This window comes from Rhinopithecus roxellana, chromosome 5 (genome assembly GCF_007565055.1).
Source record: "Rhinopithecus roxellana isolate Shanxi Qingling chromosome 5, ASM756505v1, whole genome shotgun sequence".
Taxonomy (NCBI): Eukaryota; Metazoa; Chordata; class Mammalia; order Primates; family Cercopithecidae; genus Rhinopithecus; species Rhinopithecus roxellana.
Genome location: NC_044553.1, coordinates 133,906,668 through 133,921,038, shown reverse-complemented (window position 1 = coordinate 133,921,038; position 14,371 = coordinate 133,906,668). Strand labels below are relative to the sequence as shown.

The 14,371-nt window shown below is 39.2% G+C and overlaps 1 protein-coding gene across 19 annotated transcripts in view; it reads right to left on the bottom strand.

The window, feature by feature from the left end:
- Positions 1 to 14,371, bottom strand: part of TTLL5 (tubulin tyrosine ligase like 5) — a 296,207-nt gene that overhangs the window by 175,789 nt on the left and 106,047 nt on the right. For all 19 annotated transcript variants that reach the window (XR_004057198.1, XM_030929811.1, XM_030929823.1 and 16 more), the window contains 5 exons: positions 10,862 to 10,982; positions 7,133 to 7,279; positions 5,921 to 6,021; positions 3,094 to 3,221; positions 213 to 299 (listed from right to left, as the gene is read on the bottom strand). Coding sequence is in view for 18 of the 19 variants with exons in the window: in XM_030929811.1 (XP_030785671.1) it covers positions 213 to 299; positions 3,094 to 3,221; positions 5,921 to 6,021; positions 7,133 to 7,279; positions 10,862 to 10,982 (584 nt within the window). In the remaining variant the exon portion in view is untranslated. The remainder of the gene's footprint in view (positions 1 to 212; positions 300 to 3,093; positions 3,222 to 5,920; positions 6,022 to 7,132; positions 7,280 to 10,861; positions 10,983 to 14,371) is intronic.

Sequence of the window (14,371 nt, the reverse complement as noted above, 5' to 3'; positions counted from 1 at the left end):
ATTTCTAAACTTAAGAAAATGAAAAAGTCTTTGGAAGGAAAACAGCTTATCAATAGATAAGAGAAAATTCTAAGGGAAAAGGAAAAACAAAGAAAAATATTTCTTTGAGGTAATGTTCCATGCTTTAGAAATATTTAGTATCTGATGACTATTTTCTTCTTTTAGGGAATTATCAGAGAGCAGCAAATCTAGGTAGGTTTGAAATCACTCACGAGATAATTTATCAGAATGAATTTCTGTTGTCTGTTGCTGTTTAGGCGGCTTTATTTTCGCTTCTTCCATTATAGTCTCAGGGTGATCTGAAATAAGAAATACTGAGCTTGGACTCTCTTAAAATCAATTGCAAGTCCGTTGTTCTATACATAATTTTATTTCCAAAAATATAACACAACTGCTAATCAATGCTGGGAAACATAGCACATCTCATCACATTTTTCCAAAGATGGAAACACCCACAGCCCTATGGAGTGGGCAACCATTTAAATGATTCCCAGCTATTCCCAATCCCAGCTACAGTTAACGGAACCAGGGAAAGGTACCTAAACCCAGGGCAGCCATCCACAGACAGCCAACAAGCTAGGGCTTATCTGGAAATATAATAATAAGGGCGGTCAGATGCTTATGCCAGGAATTCAGACAGAGGGTTCTAAGAGATCACGTTGGTTGGTGGTAGCCCCTGGAGCCAAGAAGTTATAATATGTATGGAGCAGCAAAGCTACCCTGAGACAGCAAGAGCGGTCCCACTATTTCTTGGCGTAATACCTGGATACTATGATGGCTCTGTCTCTTAAACTTTTCAGTTTTACTGGAGATAGGCTGATCAGTATATTCCATAATAGTATCACTCTAATCAATTTTGACATTAATAACTAATTTTTTCTCCACTACAGAATTTTGAAACAGAATAGCCAGAGCTAATTATATACAAAAATACTCCAAAATCTTTGTCAAGGGCTAGAATCATACAAAAACTTAAGAAAGGCCATTTTATACATCATCTTTCAGAGTGAAAGAATAAAGACATATGAATTTTCTCCCCTCCATCGCCAATAGCAGTGGTAACACTGTCACACACTCGTTTGTTCATGTTTGAAATGAGTCCAGATACTATACTATCAAATGTCATAATGTTGTTTCCTTGACTGAACCTTCCTACTACCCCCTAGTTATCCTTAATAGGTTTGCACAGGTATGGATCTTACGTAAAGGTAGTCCTTAAAACACAAACCCTAGAAATTTGAATGACCTATCAGTACAAAAGATGTTGCCACCACATGCTGTTAGGGCTTCCACGTTACTGCCAGGGGAGAAGTTACTAGATGAATGTCCATCTAGGCCCCTACCTCCCCAAATTAGCACACTTTTCTCTATTCCAACCTTATTACAAGAATTCCTTTGTCTCCCTTAGCCAAAACTCTTATAGGAGCTTTTCAGAGCTTCTGCCAGCTTTCTTCTTCTATTCACTCACCCGACTTTATCTACCAGACAATAAACTTTATAAAGTTAAAGACTGTAACAGTCCTGGTCATTGTATCCCTAGCAACCATGAAAGTGCCTAACACATAATAGGTGCTAAGTAAAAAAAAGAAGTATAGAAGGAATGAATGAACAGGTGAATGAAGTTAGAAAAAACTCAAAGAAAAGGGCTGGATTCAGGACTTCCAGTAATACAATAATTCAATTATACAGTCAGTTAAACAAGCTCATGTGGATTGGCCTAGGAACCAAACCAGTTTTTAAAACATCAACACTCTTTCTTTAGGAAAATTCAGTCCACTTTTTTTTTTTTTTTTTTTTTTTTTTTTTTTTTTTTTTTTTTTTGAGACAGAGTCTCGCTCTGTCGCCCAGGCTGGAGTGTAGTGGCCGGATCCTGGCTCACTGCAAGCTCCGCCTCCCGGGTTCATGCCATTCTCCTGCCTCAGCCTCCTGAGTAGCTGGGACTACAGGCGCCCACCACCTCGCCCGGCTAGTTTTTTGTATTTTTTAGTAGAGACGGGGTTTCACCATGTTAGCCAGGATGGTCTCGATCTCCTGACCTTGTGATCCGCCCGTCTCGGCCTCCCAAAGTGCTGGGATTACAGGCTTGAGCCACCGCACCCGTAAATGACCAATCTTCCTGGCTATTTCCACATTAGGTTATCATAACCTTAAGAGCAGGGAAGAAGTCTCCATCTTGGAATCTAGTACTTAGCACACTAACAAAATCAGTAGGTTGATTACCTAAGCCTTAGGCTTCCATCTAGGTTTTAAGTCAATTTTACATTTAAAGCAGAGCTTTGTTTATAACAGAATGTCACTGCTATTTTTTTTTTTTTTTTTTTTTTTTTTTATCATGGTGACGTGAGCTAGACAGCCACGTCTATACTCAATTCCAAAATCCCCAACCATGGAATTCCCCAGCAGTAAGAAGTTTTAGAAACATGTAGGGGCATTCTGGATTATAACAATAGCTAAGGAAAGCTAATGGCATGCCAGGCTTGGAACCAAGTATAATAGACATCCCACCAGGTATGGAACAGCCCGACACAACAAAGAATTCTCCTGTCCAAAATGCCAATGATGTTAAGTTAGAGAAGGTAACAAACTTGTCAAGAGTCAGAAATAATCATTAAGAGAGATAGAAGAGTATATTAAGAGCACAAACTTTGAGTCAGGCAGACTATGGATCAAATTCCTTGTCCCTGCACGAAAAAGAAAAGCCTTGGGCAAGTTACTGAGTCTCTTTTAGCTTATTTTCTCATCTGTAAAGAGGTTTTGTAGTAGTGCCCACTCTACGTGGTTTTGGGAAGCAAAAAATAAGACCATGTCCAGCAGATAGAAAGATAAGTGTTCACTAAATATCATCTATTATTAGCTTTTCTTGAAAAGCTCTCTGTTGTTAATTGCCATGAAAAAAAAATCAGACCATGCCCCTCTTCTGCTTTTAGGACAAAAAGTACTGTCCCCCATTCTCCACCCCCTCCCCACGCTGCAAAGTCTCATTACCTTGGAGACTATTAGTGCTTAGCCAACACATTATTCCTCATTCCCCTTTGCATTTCTCATTTCCTCACTTGTTCTTCTTATTTTTCATTAATTAACCAGCATACTTACCACCTTTTGCCCCACTATCAGAATAACTGTTGTTGTTCTTAGAACTTTTAGAGTGAGTCCCCAGGAAGACACTAGCAGACTTGTTCTTTTGGGTATAAAAAGTCAACACCTCCTCCAGTTCAGCCTCACTGAAATGAGGAGAAAAAGTATGGTCAGACAGGAAGCTATTCTGGAAAATCTTTCCACCAGATTTTATTATGAAAACAGAGCAAGCTGGAAAAGGGAAAAATGAAAAGCACAAGCTGAAAATTCCCTATTAATAGGTGGTTAAAATAAAATATAAATGAAAGCAATCTACAAAATTTAAAGCATAAGGTTTTATTCATCCCACAGTGAATTTTCTAGATCTACACTGTCTAATATGGTAGCCACCAGTCAGTCATATGTGACTAAATTCAAATTAAATTAAATTAAAGATCCTTTTCCGTAAACTAACCACACTTCAAGTGTTCAGTAGTCACCCACAAAAAGTTCTATTGGACAGCCACGTTTGAGAACAGGCGGCAACCAACTACATACTGTAGGCTAAACCTGCCGAGAGACTTGTTTTTATGGTCCCCAGCCAAAAATTTTAAAAAATATGTTTAAAGAATATGCAAAACAACAACTACAACAAGAACCACCACCACCACCACCCATATGTAGCCCACGGAGTCTGAAATGTTTATTATCTGGCCCTTTACAGTTTGTTCAGCTCACTTCTAGATAACTGAAGTATCTTCACTGAAAGAGCCACTTGTCATTTTCATTGCCTATGTCAGAAATAAGGAAATCCACCAATAACCATAGAATTCCCTAACCATCTATATAATGCACGAGGCTAAGGTAGATCATCTCTAAATCACTTCAAATTACTGAAATTATATGTTCTTTATGAATAGCCACAAAATAGAAAGTATAAGAAAACAGATGAGGGGCCAGTGGATTCTTCTAGTGAACATATCACACACATGGACTTTAACATCTGTAGCAGCTTCTCAATGGCCTTTTTCTTTTTTCTTGAAGCTTGGCTATGTTCTAGAAAAGCGGCTATTAAGTGAAGTATGCCTGCATTATCACAGAGAACCTATATCCCATCTTCAGAAAACACACTCTAACCAGAACCTAGAAACCACCTTTATGAATCTCAGCGTAAACCCCAAAGTCTCCAAAGTAGCCAAATGCTGCAAGATAAGTTTCTCAAGTAACTATCAAAGATCTACAGCTGAGGTTGCAAACCTCTGCCTGTCAGTGTGTTTTATTTGGCCCTTCACAGAATACTGAAAGGGAAAGGTTATGGCTGGTCAAAATACAAGCTGCTTTATATCTGTCTCATCCTTTGCCCACTTCATAATTTATGTTTTCCTGTCTGACTCTGGCAGGTATTTGAATTTACCAGCCCTGAAAAGCATCCATGTACTCAAACCAAACTTAACAAAAGAAGAACTTTACCACATTATTTCCCAAAAATCAACACCTAATCCACAATCAGAAGTAATTATGTTCCAATGCATTTTATCTCCAAATCTATAGAATTAGTTAACAGTATGTATAATTCATTTTTAGTATCCAGTTAGACTTGCTTGGGAAATAGTGTTCTTTTAAAGTCTGGGTTTTTAAAATATATATTTTAGGGATTTTGAAGATCCTTAGGATAAACCTGAAAATTATCTTTTAGCTTTAAAATGTAGAGCTATTTTCTAGACACAATCTTTTTTTTTTTTAAATCCTTTTCTGTTTTCATAATGTTGATGAGAGAAACTGTTTCTATACCTGTTTTATCAATCATATTACTTAAGACTCAAAAATGTCAACAAGTAACATCATACAGTTATGGACTCCTACAAAATGATATATTTGTTTGCTGTAAAGCGTATGATAGTGAGGTCTGAAAAAGGTATTAAACAAAGATCATATTATGCTGGTGATTGATAAGCCCCTACCCGTACCTCATTTAACTTCACAAATCAACATAGGGTAGATTTTCTACTGATTTTCTCCCTATTTGTGACTTTGACAGTTGAAGCCTAAGTAATGGGGTTTATGGTTTTTTCATCCTATTTTATTTTAATGGTTTTGTACATCTCTCTATTTAGAAAAAAATCCTCCAGTGTAAGTTTTACAAGATGTAAAATTAAGTGCCTTTGTTATCTCTTCCTTTGTAAGCCAACATAAATGGACAAAATGGCCTGGCTGACTTTTATCAAGATAGAGAGAGGAACATCGAGATTTTCCATTTCTAAAGGCTAACCCTAAGCATGAAGAACTTGTTCTATTTTATATAAATTAGGTGTAACCCTTACAGAGTGGAGAAATTGCAAATTCCTCAACCTATTCAATGTAGGCAAAATTTGGTCATTTCCACTCCATGAGTAGGTCAGGGATAAATTCAGACCCAGTAAATATGAGATGCCTCTAACTTCAACTTTCCAAAGGGCTCTCTTGTGACTTCAAGAGATGTGTACTGTGAAGCCTGTCTAGAACTACAGCCCTGCTACCCAGCAGTAATGTTTTGATAACTGAAGCCATGAAAACAGCAACATAATTGGCTAAGATATAGAGAGGCCAAGTCTATAAAATTTTTTTCCTTCTGAGAATGATTTCTTTTTTCTTCATTTAGAGACAGGGTCTTACTATGTTGCCCAAGCTGGCCTTGAATTCCTGGGCTCAAGCAATCCTCCTGCCTCAGGCTCCCAAGTAACTAGGACTAAAGCAGTGTGCCACTATGCCCGGCTTTAAGAGTGATTTCATTCACATCCATGTGTCAGAAACAAAGGAATGCTGGTATTCAATAAGCAATATGGAAGATGGAATAAGACAGCTTTTATTAATCAAGAATGTCTTCTACCTTGCTTGTCTGATGAACTCCTGAAAGTTTTCCATATTCACCCCATCCTCCTCTTCTTCAACTTTCTTCTTTGATTTCTTTTCAGCCATTTGTTCTGTTTCCTACCCAGTGCCCAAACCCCACAGAAAAACAAGATAAAACTGACTCCCAATAAATATGCACTTCATCATGTACTTTCAATAGCCTTGAGTTAATCTGTCCTTATAATAAAGACATTTAATTCTTGTATGTACTTTTGCGACCTATAAATTTGATATATTACTTTTGGCCATGATTTTGTAAAACACTGTGAAATTCCCAAGTAAAAGTTGCAGAATGAACGTAAATTTTAATCATGTTTTTACTTTCTACTTACACAGCACATTGATTAAAGAGCTTTTTATAGTAGCTTAGTAATATCTATGATCACCCTTGCAGCTTTAACAATATGACAACAGACACAGTATTTTGTTCCAATTAGGAAAGACAGATCTTGGAAGGTACTCTTATACCAGCTTCCATATTGAATAAATTCTTCACTTATATAAGACATAACAAAATTCTCAACAGATCTGGAGTAAATTGTGGCTATGAGTTTGGTGCACTGATATTCTACTAACAATTCCATGCAACTTTAGAAAAGCCATTTAAATTTCTGTCAGCTTTTCCTTCTGCAAACTGACCAACCTCCCAAACACAAACACCCGAAATGATATTTTTAATGCATTCTGAGATCCCGGGATATAGAATGCTTCGTAAAATATTCTAACTAAATAGTGTATTTCTTGGGCTTTACTGTAAAATTCTGTTACTGTATATAATGTTTTAAAGATGAAAGTATAACTTGCTCAAGAAAGAATATGTCATCGTATTCAATCCACACCTCAAATTTGTTCTCAAATGGTCAATTTGCCACTTTCTACAGTAACTAACAACCGTGCAGACTCACACAGCCTAGGATTCATCTCCCTGCTCAAATGGAATATGCCTTTTGATAAGAATTAAGAATTATCTATGGCCACTGGGCCTTCAGAAGTAATTAATACATAGTTTTTCAGACCAGCTGGGTTAAGGTGTGGGGTCCTGCTTCCCCTAACAGTAATACACAAGGGATGGTGATGACAGAGAACAGAAGAAGAAGGTCTCCATCCAGCTGGACAGAGGCTTCTATCCAGTCTGTTTCTGACTGTGTATGGCAATCCAAAGCACAAGACTAACAGATAAAAGACTTACCTTGTTGTATACGATGATAAAGTCACCCAGCTGGTGGGCCAGGATTCTTCTGCGTTCCAGAAGTGTCAATCGTCGGCTGGGTAATACCATCCTCAGTGAATGCTGGAGGTTATTTGATGCTCGCTTGAGGAAACGAACAACCAGCTCCTATAAATTAAAGAGTCATGGGAGAAAAAAAAAGGAGGGATGGTGCTAAGCAACAGAAGACAAGCTACAAGGGGATTATATAACAGAGATGTAATAAGACGTATATTACAAATTTCAACAAACAAGACCCAGAGCAAACAGGTTAGATATAAAAAGGATACAGAAAGACAAAACAAAAATGAAAGAAACTTATTCCCTTCCCTCAATAAGCTGGCAATCAGAAAATTTAAATCAAGTATGTATGTAAATAACTATGTAATACAGTAGTAGTTGTAAAAGCACCATAGTACATATACAAACAGTACTATTTAGGGAAAGGTAGCATTCAAAGACAGGTAGTAGAAACCAAAACTGTGGAAGTAGATGAAAGTATCAAAGGTGAGAAGACAGAGAATACAGAAATATTCATATTTAGAGATAGAAAAGATGAGGAAGAATCAGGAAAAAAAAAAAAAAAAACAGGTTAGAAACATCAGAAACATAGAAAACCAGGAGAAAATAGGCCGGGCATGGTGGCTCACACCTGTAATTCTAGCACTTTGGGAAGCTGAGGTGGGCAGATCACTTGAGGTCAGGAGTTCGAGATCAGCCTGACCAACATGGCAAAATCCCATTTCTACAAATAATACAAAAATTAGCTGGATGTGGTGGCACACACCTGTAATCTCCGCTACTCAGGAGGCTGAGGTATGAGAATCAATTGAACCCAGGAGGCAGAGGTTGCACTGAGCCAAGATCACGCCACTGCACTCCAGCCTGGGCAACAAAGCAGGATTCCATTTCAAAAAAGAAGAAAGTTAAGAGAAAATAGTGTCATGGAGGCCAACTGAAGAAAGGGTTCCATGTCAAATGCTTCCAAGAGGCTGGATCTGGAAAGGCTCACTACAAAGACAAGGCCTCGGATCTGACCACTGAGGGATAATTTCAAGAAAACAGTTTTAATAAAGAGAGTACAAGAAGACATTAAGAAAATGCATGGGTAATGAAAAATATACGTGAAGAGTAGAAACTAATGACTTTAAAAGTGTCCTGATTAAGGCAAAGAAAGAACTATCACAGTAGTTTGAAAGGTAATAGCTTTTTTTCTTCCTGAAGGATAAGGGAGCTTTCAGAGTTGGGGGTTGTCAAGGAGGGCACAGTGGAAAATTACTAAGGGAAAGAAAGAATACATCTCACTGAAGATGGAGGCAAAGGATTTTGAAATCTGAACAGATACCAATCAGATTACTGATAAAATCATAAATGTTTCAAAGAGAGATTTTATAAGGCCAAGAGCCTTAAAGATGTTGTTGTCCAAAAACCACAATAAAACTGCCTTCAGATGATAGATCTGGGGACGTTCTGTTGAGGTGCCTTCTGTGAGTTATGAGATAAGGAATCTCTAACCTAAGCTGGAGCAGAGAGGCCAGCTCTACATCTAGCTTCCTCAAAAGCAAGACTAGGGTTTGCGCACGCGCGCTCTCTCTGTCTCGCTCTCTCTCTCTCCCCTCTCTCTCTCTTTATACACACACACACACACACACACACACACACACACACACACACACACACACACACACACATCTTTTTTTTTTTTTGAGACAGAATCTTGCTCTGTCACCCAGGCTGAAGTGCAGTGGTGTGATCTCGGCTCACTGCAACCTCCGCCTCCCAGGTTCAAGTGATTCCCCTGCCTCAGCCTCCCGAGTAGCTGGGACTACAGGTGCGCACTACCACACCCAGCTAATTTTTTTGTGTTTTAGTAGAGACGGAGTTTCACCATGTTGGCCAGGCTGGTTTCAAACTCCTGACCTCAACTGATCCACCTGCCTCAGCCTCCCAAACTGCTGGGATTACAGGCATGAGCCACCGCACCCAGCCTAGATATATTTTCAAGAAAGAATTCACAGAACTGGTATTAAGTTTTGCAGTGATATCCCCAATATTCTTGTAGAAAGCCCCAAAGAAATACTGTGTGAATTCCAAGCCAGCATCTGCAGTGGTTATTCTTTTTTAAACTATATTTTTTCTTCTTGAATTTGATTCTGGTTCGTTGTCCTTTGGTGCCAATGCACTCCAGCGTAAATGAAACAGCCTCATAACCAGAGGGCTGAATTTCATAGCTCTACTCTGCTGTCTTTACTATAGGGTGGTTTAAGCTGTTACATTAAAACATTATTTTTTTTCACAGTGGAGCAGACGAACTGACTCTCAAAAAGACAGTTTCAATTTTCCACTTGGAAAGAGCAGAGCTAACATTTTCCACTGATGGCTGAAGGATTATTCACAATACACAAGGTTTTATCTCTGGGTTCCACTGGCTACTTTAAATTCATAAGTTGTTTTCTGGGATAACCAACATGTTTTTACAATAAGCCTGGCATAAAGACTTGCCTTTTGTATGTGGAGGACTAAAAATTACAGTAAGGTCCCCACTGAGCGGAACAAAGAATGCAGCTGTCTCAGACTCAAAGGCCCCTCTCCTTTTGGTGACAAATCCCTGTTATTAAAAAGAATATGGGGCTGGGTACAGTGGCTCATGCCTGTAATCCCAGCAGTTTGGGAGGCCAAGGTGGGTGGATCACCTAAGGTCAGGAGTTCGAGACCAGCCTGACCAACATGGAGAAACTCCGTCACTACTAAAAATACAAAATTAGCCGGGCTTGGCGGTGCATGCCTGTAATCCCAGCTACTCGGGAGGCTGAGGCAGGAGAATAGCTTGAACCCAGGAGGCGGAGGGTGCAGTGAGCTGAGATCGCGCCACTGCACTCCAGCCTGGGTGACAGAGCAAGACTCCATCTGAAAAAAAAAAAAAAAAAAAACTGAAGGGCTGTGGCTTCTTCTATAAGCTCTGACCTTACCAAACAGCTTAAAGCTCCCCATCATACTGATTCATACACACAAAACTGTCCTAGAATACTGAATCCCAGGAATGCTCAAATGACTGATATACAGTAAAAATGATTATGCAAGTTTGATTCTAGCAATCTAAGAATCTTACGAGGTTACAACTAGTAAAGTAAAAAATACCAACTTGGAGGATGGTGCATTCTGGGGTGGTGCATATCATAGGGCCTATGATAAGGTGATGACTTTCAAAGAGCTAATTTGACTCCTCAGGACTGAGAATAAATGCTTTACGATGCATGAAATCAATGGAGGAGCAAGTAATGTACATCTGTGTTTAAGTTCCAGTTTCATCATGTACAACCTGTGGAACTTTGGCTTCTCGAGCTCTTTGTTTGCTTATCTGTGAAACAGGGATAATAATGCCTACCTAGAGTTAATAATATGTGAGGTTGCTTGAGAAAAGACTGTAAATTGTTATTCTTTTAAAGGGCTTTGCACAAGGCTTCACATCCAACGAGAAATCAATTTCCATTTCAAGGTGAAATACATTTGTACGTGGTGTAATGAACATAGCTCCAGGTCAAAGATTTGCTTCATGTTGAAGTATTAAGAAATCTAAAAACTTTCTTATGTAATAATTCTTTCACCAGAAAAATACATTGCACTTTACCTTAACAGAAAAAAAAAAAAAAAAAAAGCAGAAAGAAGAAAGAAAAAGGGAAAGTAAAAAAGTTCCAATAAGAAGAGTCTCACCATCTGTTCATCCTCTTTGGCAGCCCAACTGGCACTGAACGTCTGACCTCCACTGTCTTTCATCAGGCGAATTTGAACATGCTGGAGATAGGCAGAGAATGCTATTCGGGCCTGCACTTTGCTATAGAAATCCAAAACAACATACTGTTATGCAAGGGAAGTGTAAACCTACAAAATGTGTATTTGCTTCTCTCAAAGTGACCTTTGAGGATCCTTCTATTATGATGACTAAGAAATATGAAACCCATCTTACAGCCTGTGAATAATGATTCCTTCTAAGTAGTACGTGAGGGTTTTTTTTTTTTTTTTCCTATTAAAAGAATCAGAGATGAAGAATCCTATTTATTTTCTCATTATTAGCATGAGGGAAAAAAACAAGAATAGAAAATTAAATTTCCTACTCAAACCTTCTCTTTGAATTTTTTTTTTTTTTTTTTTTTTTGAGACAGGGTCTCATTCTGTCACCCAGGCTGCAATGTAGTGGCGGAATCTCGGCTCATTGCAACCTCCACCCTGCTGCATTCATGCGATTCTTGTGCCTCAGCCACCCGAGGAGCTGGAATTACAGGTGCACACCACCACACCCAGCTCATTTTTGTATTTTCAGTAAAGACGGGGTTTCACCATGTTGGCCAAACTGGTCTCGAACTCCTGGCCTCAAGTGATCTACCTGCCTTGGCCTCCCAAAGTGCTGGGATTACATACAGGCCTGAGTCACTGTGCCTGACCCTCTCTGAACTTTTTAACAACTTTCTTGGGGGAACAGACAGGAGAAGTACTGAATCTTCACAAAAACCACTGTATTAATGAGAAATTTTTTTTACATTTGGAGGTCCTTAAGAACATATCAGTTAGTGCAAAAGTGTGGATTTTGCAATGGCAATTAATATTTCTAGTATATAAAAGTGTCCAAAGCAGGAAATAGATAAATCCTATAAAGGAACTCTTAAGGCCAAATTTAAGGCCACACTGTTCTCAACTACAAGATGGAATGGCTGGAGTCCACAACAAATGAGGGAGGTCCAACAGAGTTTGGCATAGATAAACTGACGGGCCAGGCAGGACAAGCCCAGATATTCAGTGGGCAAAAGAAACCCTCAAGTCTTGTGAAAAGCACCTCAGCAATATTATTTAAGAACCCAGCTATTTTCTGCCTGGTAGCCTAGGCTGGAAACAAGGAAATCTGATCAAGCTATAGTCTGGAAGACAGAAGTACCAGAGAGACACTGATGATTTTCACCTCAGCTGCTATTCATGGCAGATCTGTTTTCTTTCAGGCAAGATTTTGGTTACTTCAGCTGATTGGCCTTCTGACACTGTAGCCAAAATAATATCACCGAAGATTAGGGCCCAATACAAACTTTGTTTACAATCCTCGCCCATGCAATATCACTGAATGCTTTCTACTGACTGTTTTCACAAGGTTAGGAGGTAGGATTTGGATAGAGTAAGCTGGAAATCATAAGAGGGCTCCAGTCTAGCTTCCACGTGTGTGCTGGAGAATTGGAGGGCAAGGGAGTCAGGCTGGAGAGTAGATTTGCTTTTGAGAGCTTAATACATAAGAGCTTCAGAATATGAACTATGAATAAGGCTAGATCTTTGTTACTAGCAGGGATGGTTTTTACGGGAGCATAATATGGTTTTGAAATAATACATTTACATTTATATTTTCTTTTTTTTTCTTTTAAGACAGAGTTTTGCTCTTGTCACCCAGGCTGGAGTGCAGTGGCGTGATCTCGGTTCACTGCAACCTCTGCCTCCCAGGTTCAAGCGATTCTCCCGCCTCAGCCTCCCAAGTGGCTGAGATTACAGGTGCTCACTACCATGCCAGCTAATTTTTGTATTTTAGGAGAGATGGAGTTTCACTGTGTTGATCAGGTTGGTCTCAAACTCAGGTGATCCACCCACCTCAGCCCCCCAAAGCACTGGGATTACAGGTATGAGCCACGATGCCTGGCCATAAATGTAGATTTTCAACTGTTCCTCAAAGACAATAATTATACTCTTGTTTACCCAGAGAGCATATACCACTTTGCCCTGAACCAATCCTATAAGCTTTGTCTCCACAACAAATTATTCTCAAGTCAAAATAAATTTAAAAGATCATCAGTTTGGGTCAATAAATTCACCTACAATATAATGAACAAGAAATAGCACGTTTCAGACACCTTCGAATGTAGCAGAATATCCAATTCCACTGATTGATCCCTTTATATGAAAACCTGAAGATCTTTTAAATAACGGGATTACTGCTCATAAGTTGAGACTTCAATCATTGTTTTGTTGTGAATCACTGTTGCAAAGCAAATGAACAAGTATTGAGGTTTCCATTTCTATAAACCTCACGAATGTTAATTCTGAGACTGTCTCTAAGGTATTGGACACATTGTTCAGCTGGTCACTTGCAACAAACCCCCCACAAAGATGAAAGAATGAAAACCAGAATGATTTACACCAAAGAAACCAATTTTAAAAAACAAAAGGTTACGCATATGCCCAGTATATAAGATATGCAATAATGAGGCAATGCTTAGAGTTCTGAACCCTGGCTATGGACCTTCCCCAAACCCCTAAGCAGCCTCTGAGACACTTCACCGAACAATGAGCAGCTTTAGGGAACACAGTCTGAAAACCACTGATTGACACTAACATACCCTGCAATTTTAACAGTTTACTCATTCAAAGTGAGAGCCACAAGATTCGTGAAGAAATCATTTATTTCTACAACAACTAAGCAGAATGTTATTGCTGGAAAGGACCTTAGAATACAGTCCACTGGTTATCAAATGCTCTATTTTCAATTCAGTGAAATCTTTTTTCCCTCTAGGAAGAAGTTTGAAAAAATACTTGTCTAACTCCATACCCTGGATTGACAGAAAAGGAAACTGAGGCCTAGAGAAGCTCTTTGACTTGCCTATGACCACACAGCAAGTTGGCAGCACTAAAACAGACAGAGCCCAGGTCTTCTGACTGAGTTTAGTGTATTCCCCACTGACAGCACTATTCTTATTCTCCATGACACTGTTGCAAATCTTAACTCTATCCCATGGTACTCCAATCCAGACTTTCAGTATAAGAACTGGTCTCTAATTTAGAAATAAAGACTCTCATGCATAAACGCCTAATATTCCTCGCTCTTAAACGTCTATCAACTTCATTCATCCCATAGCACTTTCTTTCTGACTTATAGGAAGAGATATTCCCTCCTCTGGCCTCTTCCCACCTTCCTTTAGGACTCTTCTCTACCAATATATCCATTTCTGCATTTCTAATCCTCTTATCCGCAAATCCTTCCTCTTAGTCTATAAACAAGCTCCAGAACCTCTTTTCAAAAGAAAAAAAAAAAGGCCGGGCGCAGTGGCTCACGCCTGTAATCCCAGCACTTTGGGAGGCCGAGACGGGCAGATCACGAGGTCAGGAGATCGAGACCATCCTGGCTAACACGCTGAAAACCCGTCTCTACTAAAAAAATACAAAAACTAGCCGGGCACGGTGGCAGGCGCCTGTAGT